General features: G+C 36.3%; 4 protein-coding genes and 1 pseudogene across 5 annotated transcripts; 3 read left to right on the forward strand and 2 right to left on the reverse strand.

Annotated features, from left to right (window-relative positions):
* The first annotated feature begins 437 nt into the window (after nt 1–437).
* LOC125194066 (uncharacterized) lies at nt 438–3,554 on the forward strand (annotated as a pseudogene). The gene is made up of 3 exons (XR_016128642.1): nt 438–521; nt 765–3,201; nt 3,268–3,554. The product of XR_016128642.1 is annotated as an uncharacterized LOC125194066 (transcript).
* Nucleotides 3,555–3,876: 322 nt separating this feature from the next.
* On the reverse strand, nt 3,877–5,317 carry LOC148929249 (uncharacterized). Its single transcript, XM_089056767.1, has 2 exons — nt 4,970–5,317; nt 3,877–4,410 (listed from the first exon to the last, which is right to left on the reverse strand). The coding sequence occupies exons 1-2, from the start codon at nt 5,315–5,317 to the stop codon at nt 3,907–3,909; spliced, it is 852 nt and encodes a 283-aa protein (XP_088912893.1). The 3' UTR covers nt 3,877–3,906.
* Nucleotides 5,318–6,702: 1,385 nt separating this feature from the next.
* Nucleotides 6,703–8,600, reverse strand: LOC125192309 (B3 domain-containing protein REM20-like). Its single transcript, XM_048089845.2, has 4 exons — nt 8,550–8,600; nt 7,442–7,817; nt 7,206–7,354; nt 6,703–7,129 (listed from the first exon to the last, which is right to left on the reverse strand). Exons 1-4 carry the CDS (start codon nt 8,598–8,600, stop codon nt 6,866–6,868), a joined length of 840 nt encoding a protein of 279 aa, XP_047945802.2. The 3' UTR covers nt 6,703–6,865.
* A 4,506-nt stretch (nt 8,601–13,106) lies between these two features.
* Nucleotides 13,107–15,665, forward strand: LOC125196591 (Peroxisomal membrane 22 kDa (Mpv17/PMP22) family protein). The gene is made up of 6 exons (XM_048095174.1): nt 13,107–13,437; nt 14,464–14,619; nt 14,707–14,839; nt 14,930–14,969; nt 15,240–15,380; nt 15,460–15,665. The coding sequence occupies exons 1-5, from the start codon at nt 13,177–13,179 to the stop codon at nt 15,325–15,327; spliced, it is 678 nt and encodes a 225-aa protein (XP_047951131.1). The 5' UTR covers nt 13,107–13,176; the 3' UTR covers nt 15,328–15,380; nt 15,460–15,665.
* Nucleotides 15,666–15,977: 312 nt separating this feature from the next.
* Nucleotides 15,978–17,093, forward strand: LOC125196592 (uncharacterized). Its single transcript, XM_048095175.2, has 3 exons — nt 15,978–16,214; nt 16,297–16,373; nt 16,560–17,093. The coding sequence occupies exons 1-3, from the start codon at nt 16,110–16,112 to the stop codon at nt 16,999–17,001; spliced, it is 624 nt and encodes a 207-aa protein (XP_047951132.1). The 5' UTR covers nt 15,978–16,109; the 3' UTR covers nt 17,002–17,093.
* Nucleotides 17,094–17,303: the final 210 nt, after the last annotated feature.

A 17,303-nucleotide genomic window follows, 5' to 3' on the forward strand; every position in this document is an offset into this window, starting at 1 on the left:
TTCGAGACGGAACAGAGTAGTAAACAGAAATTAAGAGAACAATTGTTTCTTCGCCCTCAAGGGACGGTGGTGCACTGATACGTAATTCACGAAAACGAAAACCTCCCCCAATTCCCCATTTCCCTAGTGTGTGTGAGCTAAAAGCGTGACTGTGTGTGGAGTGTGACGGATCTGCCATTCTTGTTGCGCACTCCTTTATTTATAAGCTTCGAGGTGGGGCCCAGCGAGGTATTGATTGACTTGATTGCCCTCAGCTTTTGGCTTCCTTCCTCTAGCTTTTCCTCGTGATTCCGTTCCTGCTCCTCGCTAGATATCCTCCTCCAGCATCTCCTGGATCTAGCGCTACACACACACCTGGCTTAACAAAACTTGTTAGATCCAGCAGAAATGTGATGTTTTTCACTACATAACCAATGCATGAAATTAGCCTTATCACCCTTCACTCCCAACGTCTCTAGTCGGCGAAAATCGAAGTGAATCAGACATTTTGATGCTCTCATTCCTATTTTAAGTAGTGTTAGGTAATTTTTGACCATTGATTTCGATTATCATTGCTATATGTTAGTTGGGTATAGATTTAGGGTTCATGCTTTGTGACATTGTTTTACAAGAAAAACATTGAATTTAGGCCATTGATTTACTTATTATATTTAGCATTGAATTATTGGTTATAGAATTAGGGTAATTTATTTGAATTTTGTTAAATTTTGATATTGAACTTTGTTGAATTTAGAATATGATGTTTTATCGTACTTATTTTGCAGGATTGATGGTGTTTGTGAGTTTATATTGGGGTGGGAAAATTATTTAGCTCCCAGGTTTGGGGGTTGCTTATGATCCCCCTCGTGCAAAATCATTCATCATATTGAATGAAATGATACCTTATCATCAGCTAGTTTCAATGATATGTGAAAAAATTGGAATTGATTTGGATACACATACGATTGATTTAACATGGAGGCATCCTGTGGCTTTTAGTGGAGTGTTGAATTATATAGCTACACCAGTGGTTGAGAATTTGTTGGAGTATATGTTTGCTGAAAATCCACGTCAAATTGAACTGTTTATTGAATATACTCATGTTACTACTACTTTGCAATTTGAACCACCTACCACTCATCATGATGTTGGAACGTCTAGGAGGGATGATTATCATAGTTTTGATGTCGGGAGAACTAGGAGGGAGGATGAGCATCATAGCTTTGAATTCAACACATTTGGGAGGGATGTTGATGACCAACTAGATGTACCAAATGTGACATTTGATGGTTCTGTTGGTTTAGATGGTTCTGATAATTGTGATAGTTCTGATAGTTCTGATTGTCCCCCCCCTCGAGATGACACTCCGGAGGTGTATAATTCAGGTAGTTCTCAATCAAGTGATCATGATTATAGTGCAGAGTCATGTGAAGATTCTACAGATGATGAGCCACTTGATATGATGGTTGAGAACAATATACAACCATCTGTTCGTGGGGAGCAACCTGTTCCCGACTATGTGCCTGAAGGGTTACCATTTTTTCGATCATTACCATGTGAAGGCAGCCGAGGTTATGTTTCAGATGACCATGGAGTGGATGAAGAAGATATGTGGTATTGGGATGAGGATAATCCGAGACGTATAGATGTGGGAACGAAATTTGATAGCAAATTGCAATTGAAAACTGCTGTAACATTATGGCATGTGGGAACAGGTCGGATGTATGAGGTTATGGATAGTAAAAAAAGAAGATGGCATGCAGTTTGTAGGGACCCATTTGGTCCGAAAAGAAAAGGCGAAGAACTCGGCCAACGATACCCGTGTAATTGGGAGGTTAAAGCAACGTTTAAGAAACGCGATGGTAGTTGGTCCATCAACTCATGGGTTGATCGTCATTGTTGTATGGGAGATCACGATCCAAGTGAGCATGCTAATCTTACATCATCCATGATTGCTCTTTGTATTCGGAGTCAAATTGAAAACGATGCTGAATTCAAGCCTTCTGCAGTAGTTACATATATCAAAGATAAATTTCACGTGAAAATCAGCTACAAGAAAGCGTGGTATGCTCGCACAAAAGCAATTGAGCTTGTATATGGTGGATGGGAGGGGTCATTCAGACAACTTCCCAGCTACCTGACTGAGTTGCAAAGTCAAAATGTTGGGACAATCGTTGAGTGGTTTCATGACCCTATATTGAGTCAAGGTAATAAGAAGGTGTTCCGCTATGTATTTTGGGCATTTGGGCCAGCTATAGAGGCGTTCCAACTAGCAAAGCCGGTTTTATCAGTTGATGGGACTCACCTGCGTGGAAGACTGAGAGGTAAATTACTTGCTGCAGTTGGTTACGATGCAAATAAGAACTGTTTGCCTGTTGCTTTTGCTGTTGTTGATGAAGAAACCAATGAGAGTTGGAATTGGTTTTTGAATCTTGTCAAAGTGCATATTATAAAGCAAGACCAGGAAGTGTGCATAATATCAGACAGACATCAAGGCATTATAAATGCCATGCAGTCCGATGTGTGGAAAGAGGTACCAGTTGGTTATCACCGATATTGTTTAGTGCACGTCAGATCGAATGTGTTACAAAGACACAAAGGCCCCGGAGTGAGGAAATGGGTATGGAAAATGGGTGAAGCAACTGAGGAGCGGAGATATTGGCATGCGAGACGTGAATTAGAAAAGGTGAGTCCAGAAGCTTTGAGGTACCTCGAAACCCCATAGATAGGTCGCAGTGGACTATGGCGCACGATGAATTTCGTCGATGGGGTGAGACATGTACTAACATGGCCGAGTGTTATAACAATGTGTTGTTATCTACGAGAGAACTGCCAATTAGAGCCATTATTGATATTACATTCTGGAGGACCATCAATTGGTTTGTTAACAGAACGACTCTAGCCAAACAATGTCAGACGCCTTTGACACCGTGGGCTTGGCAATTATTTCATAAGAATGACCGTCGAGGGAGACGTCACCATGTGAAGTCTACAAGCATAGCAGTTGGAACTTATGAGGTGCTAACCTTTCATAGAGGTCCGGTAGAGGCCATAATATACATGTAGTGGATTATCGTGAAAAGAAATGCTCATGTGGAAAGTGGCAGACTTGGAGAATGCCTTGCTCTCACGCTGTTGCGGTGCTGCGAGAACGCAGTGATGACATCTTTAGTCATGTTGATGCCCGATACCATACACAGGTTTGGATTCACCAGTATGCAGGTATGTTATTTAGATTCTTTTTAATCTTACATTATTATCATGTCTTATGGTTACAATTATATGCAGGTGCGTTCCGTCCATTGAGACACCAAGATTATTGGTATGAACCTGAATGGACGTTGGAATTTCCGCCAGCACGGCTACTTCCTCGATCACGTGGTCGGTACAAAAAGGGCAGGATAGAGAACCAAATGGATGAGAGTGATGAAGATCAGCCAAGACCTCCTCCTCGATGCCGCCTTTGTGGAGAGACCGGCCACAATAGAAGAAAGTGCACTTTAGGACGTGTGGTGTAGTCATATTATGTTTGAAATCATGTTTAAGACTTGACTTATTATCTTTGAGAATTGTGTTTAAGACTTGACTTATTATGTTTGAGACTTGTGTTTAAGACTTGACTTATTATGTTTGAGACTTGTGTTTAAGAGCAATTAAAGTATTTTATTTTTTCGAAAAGTGAAAAGATAACGAAAAAATAAAGTAATAGATGAAAATGTTATTTTTTGTCAAAAAGAAAATTACTAGATTTTAATAGGACATATACATGTTACCACATAAAAAATTTTATAAAAATTTCGACAGAGTTTACCTTATTTATTAATCAAACCACCTGTAATAAAACCACATAAACTAAGTACAAACACAATGCAAAAAAAACATAGACGAACTCAATACAAAACCAATCCAATAGCGATCTACAACAGTCTACTTAAAGGATGATGGTGTATATTTAGTCGGACCCTTTCCTCTATTGTCACGTCTAGACCTTCTAAGTGGTAACATGTCCATAAATGTCCGAGTGAAACTCGATCTGGAGCGTTCCTTGTCGGGACGTGACGTGGCCGCACTACTGCTAGGGCGATCCAGTTGTACACTACTCCTAGGAGGGTCTATATGTTCACTGCTCGTGGGGCGCTCCATGTAAGCACTACTCCTAGGACGATCCATTTGTGCACTACTCTGCAGAGCATCATCATATATTTCCTCAGTGGTTGGAGAGTGCATGATATGAACACCTGGAAAGAATGAATCCTGTGTAGTAGGCTGCTGTGTAGTAGGCTGCCATGGTAACCCAACTCTATCCGGTGGAGTCACCCAACTTGACTGAGGGGCGTCTGACCAGGTCGGAAACCAACTAGAGGCATCTGGTGCTGGTGGATTTTGCATTTCGGGCTCATTCTCAACCACATTAAATAATTCAACAAAAAATCAACCACATTAAATAATTCAAAACCAAATTCTTCCAAATTCAACACCAAATTCAACCATATTCGATAATTCAACAAAAAAATCAAGCAAATTGAATAATTCTACACCAAATACAACCAAATTCAACAAAACATCAACCAAATACCATAATTCTACACCAAATTCAACCAAATTCAACAAAAAATCAACGAGATTGACTAATTCAACACCAAATTCAACAAAAAATTTCAAACCATGAACCCTAAATCTTATACCCAACTAAAATATACCAACAATAATCGAAACTAAGGGTAGAAACTTACCTGAAAACACTTCAAATTGGAATGAGAACAGCTAAATGTTGGATTAAGTTTCGATTCTTGCGCTGGGAGTGAAGGGGGCGAGCGTTTTCGCCTTCTGGAAATGAAGGTTTCAGCGTTCTGGGCTGAATTTTGAATCCAAGACAGAGACGCGTTTGCCTAATGCGTGTATAAGTATACACGCATTTTGCTCACGCGTGTATTAGTATACACGCATTTTGCTCACGCGTCTTGTTTGGAAACTTTTTTTTTCGGAGTACAAACGGCGGATAGCAGCTCCCAGGAGGTTGTTTCTTGGAATTTGGCCGGTGCATCCGAGTATGATCGTGATTGTTGTAGCCGTGCTTGTAGTAGTTGTAGGAAGAGCCTGATGTTTGAGACGCGTAGAAGCTCGAAGGGTCACCGTAGTTGCTTCCATTGTGGTCGTGGTGACCCGTGAAATTGTGGTTACGCATCTCCGGATTGTATGGAAATTGCCACAGCTCGGCCCTTCTTCCGGTCTTCCTAACGCTTTTTAGGACTTTCTTTTGATCAGCCCATCCGCTTGCCGTCACCTTTTGTAGGCTCATGTCTATGTCTACTTCCTCAACTCCTGATTTTTCATCCATATTTTAATTTACTATTTTTTTTTAATTTGGATTTTTTAGAGGTTTGAAGATAAAAGGAAACTAGAAAAAAAAATGTTAGTACCTTTGACCTTATGGAGGGCTTTCTTGATCTTGTTCTCACATCCGGCGCAACACATGTACACACGCATTTCGATTGTCTGAAAATTATGATTAAATTTAATTATACACCAAATAATAATCTAAGGAATACTTTAATTGTCCATAAATTAAATTCACAGTTCATACATTTATATTCACCCTCGAAAGTGTATATATAGTTTCACTATATACATAACGTTTTATTTAGACATACATTATAAAAAAGTGTATGAAGAGAGATGGATTACCGTCATATTGATGAAGTTCCTTGTTTGTTGAGCAGAGAATAAATAGCCACAACTAATCACTCACAATTTGAAGGTTGTAATCTTGATTTATTTCCCTTGTGTGTGTGTATATATAGTTTCACAAAAATCATAAAAAAAATAGTATGACGCCGACCTCTTCCTTTTCTTTCGCTATCGGCAAACTTAAACTAAGATATCATAAGTCAACAAAGAACAAAATTAAAAGTTTAATGAAAGGAATTGTAAATTTACCAACGGTATATAACAATGGCGTCAAAAGTAAAATCTCAAGCTGTCAATACACACATTAGAGTTATTTGGCCATTCTAATATTTTCCATATAATAAAAGAAAATTATGTATTCGTAGATAGAAATGTGTAAATAACTAGAATTTTCTATTTCTTTACACGCTTACATCAAAACATAAATTTTTATGATAACATATACTCCTTCTGTCCGTGAATAGGAGTCTCGTTTTTCCATTTTGGTCCGTCCGCGAATAGGAGTCTCTGTTCACAATTACTATAAATAGTAAAAATGTCACATATTTCACCAACTCATTCCACTCACATATCATTTAAAACTAAAATATACAAGTGCTGAAGTGGAACTCATATTCGATTAACTTTTTCCACTCACTTTTCTTAACATTTTTTTACACCCGTGCCAGATAGAAATGGAACTCCTATTCGCGGACGGAGGGAGTAGTATAATTAACAACGATACACATTTTTTTTTCGTATAACAATAATATTAAGCTTATTGTGCATGGAAAGCAATTAAGAGAGGTATGTGAAGGATAATGCATGTGGCGGCGCAAACGGATCATGTTTTCTCCATTTCTCATTCTACAATTATTAGACCATTATATACATACACAATATGCACATGCACACATACACACACTATACACACACTATGCACATGCACACACACTATACACATGCACACACACACTATACACACACTATGCACATGCACAAACACACACTATACACACACAATATATGCACTTGCACAACATTTCGGTGCAGCGGTTTGATCAAGCATTGGAGTTTCTATATCACAACAAATTACTATTGAACCTAAATTCTATTACAACACACAATCTTACTGCATTGTCCTAATCTTTCCATTAAAAAAAAAACACTAAAAATTTGTACAAATATTTGTGCTTTCTTTCACCATCCCTACCTTTTGCTACCTATGTTGCAATGAAAATACACTTATCTTGAGGTGCATATCCCCTACGCCGCTGCCATTGCCGATGAACTCGCATATGAGCTTGTCACCTGTTTTCAACATATTCGTTCGGTAGACGGCTTTCCACCCTCCATTATAGTTCACTCTACCATCCTTCCAGGATCTGCGCTTTGTCTCAAACGTCCTCCCTTTCGGATCCACGAGCAACAAAGTCTCCGGGAGTTGGATATTGTGGTCTCTGATCACATCTATTGGGAAGTGCTGTCACGACAACATAAAGAAAACATGTATAAGGAGACATATAAATTGACATATCGCATCGATTAGATCAACTTACCATCTCATTTGCTCTGTTTTCCCTCACATCCACCACGAAGTAAGGGTTCAAGGGCGGCTGCATACCCCCAGGTTTGAAAATCTCCTCACCGTAGTAATCCTGCTTCTTCCTCTTCTTTCCAGACTTGCTAGTACCGGCCTCCCCAGCTACTGCAATCACAATTCATAAACAACATATGCACAACGAATCACTTAACTAAATATCATCACTGTAAGGAAATGCAAAGTAGAACTCACCATCCACCACCATCTCCGTGCCTCGGTTTTCAGGAGGCTTCTCATCACCAGCCTCTACATCCTCAGTTTTTACTTCTACTTTTACAATCGGCAATCTCGTGGTCTTAACATTGCGACGTTCAATTCTGACATCTTCACTGCCAGAGGGACTCATAACTTTAAAATTGAGCACACCTTCAGAACAGGATTGATAGAATAAAACATCACCCCTTTGAATCATGTTATCTTCTACAAATTTCACCCAACCGTCTGTGAAATACCAACCATCAATAAATTTTTCTATTTTGAGGTGCCATAGATTGTTATTAGAGTCACGCAGGGCCATTTCTTGCGGCTCAGTTCCATGAATCGAGTCGGTAAACTCCGAGGGAACAATCTGAAAACACGTGAAATTAGATCAACACAGATAGTAATGCCTTAAAACACAGTCATGTAAGGCAACAAAGTACAAAAATTTGCTATTATATCATTATTACTATTTTGCACTAGTTCTGTGCACTGCAGTGCAGTGAAGTGCACTAAATGAGTTCATAACACTTTAGGTGCAGAAGTTTGCACTATTTCGGTGCACCAAAATAGTGCAAACCCAGTAAGTCAAATGTTACATTACAAGCATTGTTTATTAATATTAGTATATGATTATGTTTTATGTCTTTTCTATAATTACTTCAAACAAAAATATATATGCGACACTCAATGCAAGCAAGCTATTGGAGTTCAGAACACTTTTAAGTGCAGAAGTGCAAACCAAGTTAGTCTAATGATACATACAAGCATTGTTTATTAGTACTATTACATCATTTCAATAACTACCATATAGTGTGCATATCGACAATTAACATTGCAAAACACAATAAATTACTTCTAGAAAAAGGTTGTAATCACTAATCACTCATAATTTATCCATCACAGTAAACACATTCAGATTTTATAGAACAATAAAAGTTATACAATTCTATAATAATTAAAAAAACGAATGAAAAAAAAAAGAATAGTGTAAATTATAAAAGAAATGGAGCAGAAAAAAAAGAAGAAGAGCACACTGCACCCCTAAATTGATAAAATGAAAGAAAGCAAAAGATAAAATAGAAGGAATGAGCACACTTACATTTGGTAATGACCGTCTCTGAACGATTTGTGAAGCCCCACGCGACGCCATCTATGATCGACCACTTTAACAAAAATACCCTTAAATAAGAAATATTTTAGATGGGAGATGTAAAAAATAGAAAGAAACTTAAAACCATTTTATAGGCGAGAAAAATAAGTATTTCGGGTAAGAGTTCGATGTGGGATAAAGACTATATATAGGTGAGAAAAAAGAGTATTTCGGGTAAGAGTTCGATGTGGGATAAATAATAACTCGTTTGATAAAAAAGGAAGACTTTAAAAAGATTGTATCTTCTACCATGAAAGTCGACATTACAAATGTGACTATTCTCCGATTATAGTTAGATTTCACTTAGAATACACAATAACTACCAAAGATAACATGCATTTTATAAAATAATCTCCCCCAATGACACAGGGCTCACACCATTCCACTTGTATTCTGTGCAACCAAAGTCTCCTTTTTTCATAGAATTTACTATGTCTCTCTCTTTACTTCTGAAATTAGTAATCTTGTACATGTTATGTAATATCTACCTCAATCGACCTATGGTTTTCTTCCCTAACTTACTCGTGCAATCCAATTTGAGTTGGACTTTCCTAATATCATCGATACCCCAAAGTTGATGCATCATGCATGTGAAACTTTACAAACTACACATAACCCCGTAATCACCATTTCTCCACAAAACTATGTTTAGACATGTTTGTGTCCTCATTGTTGCCCAAGTGAGTACACACACACACACACAAATATATATATATAGGGTCTTGTTAGGTTGAGATTTATCAACCTAATTGAGAATTGAGATGCAATCTCAACCACTCATCCAGAATATTTGTGAAATGTCAACAGCATGTAGTTTATGTCAACAAAGGGACATAATTGTAATTTTATTTTTATTTTTTTTAATTTTTTTTAATTTTTTTTAATTTTTTTTAATTTTTTTTCTTATTTTTTTTATTTTTTTTCGTTTTTTTTCGTTTTTTTTTTCAACTACATGTACAATTCATTAACTACACATCAAATGTCAACAACTTTATTCAATAAATACTGTTTGACATAAATTGTACATGTAGTTGACATTATACTGTGTAGTTAACATGAATTGTATATGTAGTTGACATGGATTGTACACATAGTTGACATTATATGTGTGTAGTTGACATGAATTGTGTGTATGGTTGACATGGATTGTACACATAGTTGACATCATATGTGTGTAGTTGACATGAATTGTATATGTAGTTGAAAAATAAAAATTTAAAAATTTAAAAATTTAAAAAAAATTTTAAAAAAATTTTAAAAAAATTTAAAAAAAATAAAAATAAATAAATAATAATTTTAAAAATATTAAAAAAAATTAATAAAAAATTAAAATTAAAAATTAAAACAAATATTTATTGAATAAAATTTACTATGATATTACCATTCTGCCCTTTCATAATTAATTAATCTAAAGATATTTTCCATGTGGAAAAATCTGGACCACTCATTTAATAAAAATGAGTGGCTGATATTGCATCTCATTTCTCAATTAGCATAAAAAATCTCAATTGATCACAATCCTATATATATATATATATATATATATATATATGGATACATAGTTCAAATGAAGTAGTATTATGTTTCAAGATTTTGTGAAATGAATGAGAGTTCCATGCTTTTCAACAACTTCTATGTTTCATCATTGTTTCAGTTTAAGACAGATAAGATTCTAAATGAATTGATGATCACTCCCTCCAAGCTCATACCTAATTTGTAAAAACTTTTTTCCGTATTAAAATCAAATTATCAAACATGCTGCAACTTCTTAAATATAACTAAATGGTATTATCCATTTAATTTTCATAACCTACATCAAATAATTAAATCAAGGGGAAGATGAATCATTTCTTTGTGAAAAACGTGTGCCTTAACTCAGGGAAGGAAATTACAGATGCATCATGTTTCAAACATGTCTTTAAAGATCCACTTCAAACTTTATAATGGGAATCGGATATGGTAGAATTACATGTATGGAAATCAAAAGCCAAAATAGGAGGGTGATAGATCATTTCACACAATTTCAATCTATGTTCGAAACTTTGGTAGCTTATGTCCACTCAATAGATAGGTAGACAGATACTATCAATCTATTTTTTATTTTGAAGATTGATTAAATTTGAACTTGTTTGGTTATTTAATTTTGTAAATGACCATTACAAGTAAATGGTCACTTGGGATAGTACTGATGGAGTGATAACAAGATTACTTCACATTTTGGATTTCTTAGATTACGATTCCCTAATATAAAGTAATATAAAGTACTGTTCTTCTTATAGGAATGTGATATGCTGTTATTTTCCATCAAGCACAGAGATTTTGAAATAGAAACTATAGATTTTGGATTCAAGGATTTTTAATATTACCTTAAAACGACCACAGAAAATAATGAAATATTCTGCCATTTATGATTTTACCACCCAATTACTGTCATTTTCAGGAACAAATTTCACTACTAATTAAACAGAACTGAAACTATTTGCAACAAAACTAAATAACCACACAACACAAGAAGCATAAAACAGAAGATAAAATACAAATTGTTATAATCAAAAGAATGAATTGAAAAAATGGATAATACCAAACTCTCTGGGCTGATTTTGGTACTCAGTAAGAATGTGATATTCAACATTTTCGTTTTCCTTTACCGGATTTGATTCTGTTACATAAACCAGCTGCAAGATAGTGAAGAGTAAAGTTAAATCTTGATGAAAGCAACAGCTCAATCAAAATTACAAAAGAAAAGGAAGGGAGTTTATTTAGTATCTGGCGATAATCCATGAAGACTGAAGAGAGTTCATTTTTCCAGTAAATCTAGAATTTCAACTGAGATCCGAATAGGTTTCGACGTTTTGTTGTGAAAATCTGAAAATTTTATGTGAAATTCGTAAATGCATGGCAATGGATATGTTAATCCATAATATAGATATCTACATCTTAACCAAAATATTTTACAGATATCTATTTCTTAATCAAAATATATTTTATAGGTAACTATTTTAAACATCTTAATTATCACAATATACTCTAATTAAAGCTTATTTATACTAATTAATATTTTATTAACCTAATTAACTAATGCCTTGCACTTAATTAACACATTCCTAATGAAGAGATTTTAGAGTCCATCCACAAGTTCAGTCTTGTGCACAGTCATGTACGTTAATCACGAAAGTTATTGCTAATAACTCACTAACATAATGGAGTACGTCCCTCGTTCTCAAAAAATAGTCAACTTGGTTCATTCCCTGAAATTAATTCTTTTCTATTTTTGATTAGTTTTTCTTAATTAAATAGGTGGATTACACTCTCTACCCGTAATACTTCAATCTCTTGTTGTCTATCTTATTTTACCAATTTCATATTAAAGAATGCATCTTTTTCAAATTTTCTATTTTTTTATATCACCATATCGAGTAAGTTTCATTATATGTAGACACATTACAAACAATGCGATGAATAATTACAAGACCATGTCTGGCTCGATGACAATAAAAGTTGAACTTTAGAAAGCCTATAACCGTATTAAATGGAAATTGATATAAAAAATATGAAAAATAATATGTTAAACTAAATAACGATCTTATCATTTTGTTGATATTTTATCTACTATTTATTGAAATTCGTGAGAATCTCATTCATTCGTTACAAAATCTAAGGATGTAGATTTTGTCTTCATTTTGGATTATGGCGCTATAAGTAATATAAGTGTACCCTATAAAATAATACTCCCTCCGTCCCATAAAAGTTAGGACAAAACTTTTGGGCACGGAGATTAAAAATTTATATTAAATATATAGGAGAGATGGAAAAAGTAAGAAAGATAAGAGAGAGTAAAGTAATTGATGGAATAAAGTAAGAGTGATTAGATGTTTTGTCTTTAGTTAAAAAAGGAAGTGACTCAACTTTATTGGGACGAACTTAAAAGGAATACGACTCAACTTTTATGGGACGGAGGGAGTACTATGTTTGTTAAATCAATATATAGTTGTATAAATTTTGTACATTTATCTTTATTTTGTGTATATTTATTTTGTAGAAAGAATCTAGAAACATAAAGTTACAAAAGTAGCAGTAGTAGTAAAAAAATTTGAAATCATTTTAGCTTTATTAATCCAACGAGTTTCAATCCGAACAATTTACTATACAAATAGCACATATCCAAATAGTCCGACAATCTAAATGGGTGTTTGTTAACACGAAGTCGAGTGGGTTAACCAAATTAATATTTTTATGAGTAATTTTGTATTATGACTACTTTTTCCACTAGGCTTACCAAACGCCCTAAAATTCAAAAGTCAAAAGTAATTTAATTACTCTCTTCGTCCCCTATTAGGAGTAGCACTTTGATCGGGCACGAGTTTTAAGAAATGCAAAGAAAGATGATTGAAAAAGTTAGTGAAATGTGGGACTAATTTTTTATATTAATTTTATAATAAAATATGAGTGAAATGAATTAATTTTAACCTGGATAGTAGTTTAAGTATAGAATTCTTGTAGCAAGAAAGAATTGGTGTAGCACCAACCACATGAAATTATAATTTCAGCTTCTTGAATTTGTGGCGTCGCTGCAAAAATGGGGTATTTGGGCGTGGCTGGGAATGGCGGCATCTGGGGAATGGGTCCATTTCACCATAATTTTCGGCGGCGGAGTAATAAGAAAAGAGAATCGAAACCCTCCAATTCAGTAGACTCCGCCGCTGCCGGCGGTTACCAGTTCCCGCTCCAGCAGGCCGCCACCAGCTCCGTCCTTTGCTTGACCGGAGACACCATTGCCCAGCTCCGCCACCGCTGGGTCAGAAACAAGGATACTCTCGCCAATTCTGGAGATATCAAGGTTAGAGAGAGAGAGAGAGAGTTCTGGTTGATGTTAAGTTTACTCTCGAGTGAATGCTGCGAATTTGTGTATTTGAGATTGGTTGGAATATTTGGGTCAAAATTGAATCTTTGGTTTTGCTAGTTTTTGTTTCAATTAAGTAGTTCAATAAATGATTGTTTATGGAGTACATTTTAGCTGAAGAGAAGTTTGATGTTTGATGCTAAGTTGGTGTATGTTAATCAGAGGCTTAATGTTGATCACAACTGTTTTCATTTATTTGTTGGAGTTGCTTCACACAGATACACACTCAGTATGCATATCTGTGACATGTTCATCTTAATCTCGTGCCGCTTTAATGTTTATTGATCCTCCTCTCTCTATGGTTTTAGCAGAGATACGAGATCGGACTTTCACTAAGTTTGCTGCGATTTATCTCTTATTCTAGTCTAATTGTTATCCATACATCAGAAATGGTTGTATATTATGGATATGGAGTTGGGATATCTCACATCCCAATATGGATGGGATTTTCTCATTTAAATTTTAACCACAATCATGTTTGGTGGTGCCTATCTAATGAACCAGTTTGTAGAGATTTGAGGGTTCTATTTGTATCTAATGAATAGAACTTTGGTTAGAAAGAGAACAGGATAGATAGAAGTCATAGAATCGAGGCATCTCAGACAATGATTTATCTAACAATTTATTGCCCTTGGTTTATACATATAACATATTGATGCATAACATAGTTGAGCATACATGGTAACTGCCTTGTTCTGTATAGTTATGTGTCAGTGTGTGCATGAAGCAAGTTCTGTAGTACACACTGATATGTCTTAGGACTTTTACTAATTTCTGCTGATGATTAAAGACTCTAGCACATGACTGCGATTACTACCCTTCTGAAGCTCGCTCATTTGGCTCCAGATTGTCGGGACCTAATTTTATTAGTTGCTATTAGCAGTTGTCATTAACACAAGAAACAAATGCACTAAGTTTATAAGATGTTTCAGTCTCTGATATGAACCTAACTCGCTCTCGCAGGATATCATAACCACACTTTCCTCTGAACACGACTATATCCGAGCCCTCCGGATGTCTTCATATGGATTTCTGCTCTATGGTCCTGGTTCATATGCATGGTACCAACTCCTTGATCATTTTATGCCACAGAAAAATTTTCAGAACCTGACGGCAAAGGTACCTTTATCTCCGGCCTTCTCACCTCTCAAGAGCACACATCTTGGTACATGATCTACAAAATGTCACTTCTGGCTCCCTTTTCAGGTCGTGTTGAATCAAGTCGTGCTAGGTCCGACTGTAATTGGTGTTATTTTTGCGTGGAATAATTTATGGCTAGGGAAACTCTCTGAACTTCCGGATAAATACAAGAACGATGCCCTCCCTACCCTACTTACAGGTGTAATCCTTTTTTCTAACTTAGTGTCCACTCATGATCTGCATTCCTTATGATCTTACATGTCTAATTTTGACATTTTTTTCCATGCAGGTTTTAAGTTCTGGATTCCGGTCAGTATACTGAATTTCGGGTATGTTTTTGTTCTCGCCTCCTCGGAGAGTGTTTGCAATATCTATTGCAGAACAAAAGAATTATAGCAGTGAAGGATGTTTTGATCTTCTTAAATTGAAAAAGAAATTAAGAAAAACCGTTTCCTTATGTTTTGAAAAGCAAGTTGTTTGTATGTGCAAACCTTTCTATTTTGACATATATTTTTTCAATTGTGTAAGCATTCATTGAATTAGTTTGTTCCCTCATAAGGGAAGCTGTTAACTATTGAAACGCTGTGCAAAACTTACAGGGCGGTTCCTCTTCAAGCGCGCGTTGCTTTTATGTCGATATCATCTATATTCTGGAACTTCTATCTGTCTTCGACAATGAGCAGATGACTTCTGCTCGACTTTAGTATGAATACGCCAACAGGTCTCGTTTTAACCACGAGGTATACTTCACTCTATATGCCATTTTGATATCACTCTTTGCTATTGTGATATCTGACCATTTTTTTCATTGACTTGCAGATCGGAAACTGGTTGGACTATAGTTTTTTAGGCGCTAGACCTTTTGGTGCGCCTCGGTTTTAAATATCAATTTTCCTTCTCATGTTTGTAGATTTTAGTTTCTTCACCATTGAAAACAAGCACATTTTCTGGAGTTCATAATCTGCAATGTGAAACTCTCTGCATCATCCTTTTCTCTTCTGTTTTAATGGAATAGTTTTGAACCATATCGTATACTCCTATATTGTTAGTCTAACCTGTTGTCTAAAGTAAACGTCTGTTAGAGTTTTTAACGGACACGATTCAGCTTGAAAAAGGGGACAGTTGATGCAACTAAGATGTAAGAAGAATCATATCCTCAAGGCTCAAATAACGGCTTGGCTCATAAAACAAAATACTAGTACGAAATTGGAGGAAAGGAAAAGGCTTTCTCAAATAACTGTAGTTTTGAAGCCTATATTTTGGCAGAATCAAATTCCTTGCTTTGATTTTGAGCGATGAATCTTCTTATCTCCAGAAAAAGGGCATCTCAACCCACACTGCACAAAATGATATGTCGACAACACGAAAAAGCAAGATAAAATTCCACAGCCTCTCTAAATAAGAACACCTTATCACCTCAAACTTAAACTAATCCATTTCTTATTCAACCACTGTAAGAAACCATCAACATGAGTGGAGGCTTCCGGCCTCCCGAAAGTTGGCCGTTCGGACAGGAGTACTGGATTTATCTGCCTGTTAATCGATCCGGCCTGCTTCCTCCGATCAGATCTCTGGTTTGTTCCTTAAATCTTGAAAGATAAACACACTGCAGTTTTTTAGTTCTAAAGCCTTTTTACCATATCTGTTTGAGTTCAGAATCCAAGAGGAACAAGAAATCCATGGCTGTTAGTTGAGGAGAGATTCAACGGAGGCCATGATCATGGCTTTGCGAGGTGATTCGCATTAACTTTACATAAAAAGGAGGATCTGTCTTTCACTAATTTTCAGTACATTTCTTAAATCCTGAGCCGAGTCAAACTAGGCTTATTCATAGAAAATCCAAAAACACATGTATTTTACATATGAACTTTCACAAATTATGGAAACAGTTTGAAATTCAGTTATGGTGGTTGATGCAGTTTCCCTCCACCGGCAGCCCCTCATCCCTTCCACCTCATCGAGGACTCGTACCACCAGCCGTGGAACACGCGGTCGTCCGCAGAGGAGGAGTCGAAGCTGAGCCCGGAAGAGCAGAAGCAGGCAGTGAACAAGCTGAGGAAGCAGCTCTACAGCCCCCACATATACAACATAATCAAGAGATTAGGCAACAAGTCCGCGGCGGCTGCTGGAAGCGACGACGAAGGCAAAAGGTGCGCCATCTGCCTGGAGGATTTCGAGACGAAGCAGTTCGTGACGATCACACCTTGCAACCACATGTTTCATGAGGAATGCATCGTTCCCTGGGTCAAGAGCCAGGGGAAATGCCCCGTCTGCAGGTTCGTCATTGTCGAACGCGCTCAGCCTAGAGCAGCAGCCGCCTCCGCCTCCGCCTCCGCCTCCTCCAGGCGCCTCCTCTTTTAGTTATACTCCACTATGTATTTATTGTGTGTACTGCTTAATGCTTACAGACACTGAGACAAGTTGTGATGACAATATACTATACATTGCAAGAAGGCTTCATTTATAAATACAATGATACTATGATACTCCCTCCGTCCCAAGGAAGATAACCCCTTCCTTGGGCGGCACGAGATTTTATGCAACTTTATTTTGTGTGTTAAGTGGAGAGAGTAAAGTAAGAGAGAGAGAATAAAGTAGAGATAAAGGGATTTCCATTTTAAGTAATGAGTCATCTTGATTGGGACAAACCAAAAAGGAAAGTG

The sequence above is a fragment of the Salvia hispanica genome, chromosome 4, assembly GCF_029641045.1.
Source record: "Salvia hispanica isolate PSC_SH4W2 chromosome 4, Shi_PSC_v1, whole genome shotgun sequence".
Lineage (NCBI taxonomy): Eukaryota > Viridiplantae > Streptophyta > Magnoliopsida > Lamiales > Lamiaceae > Salvia > Salvia hispanica.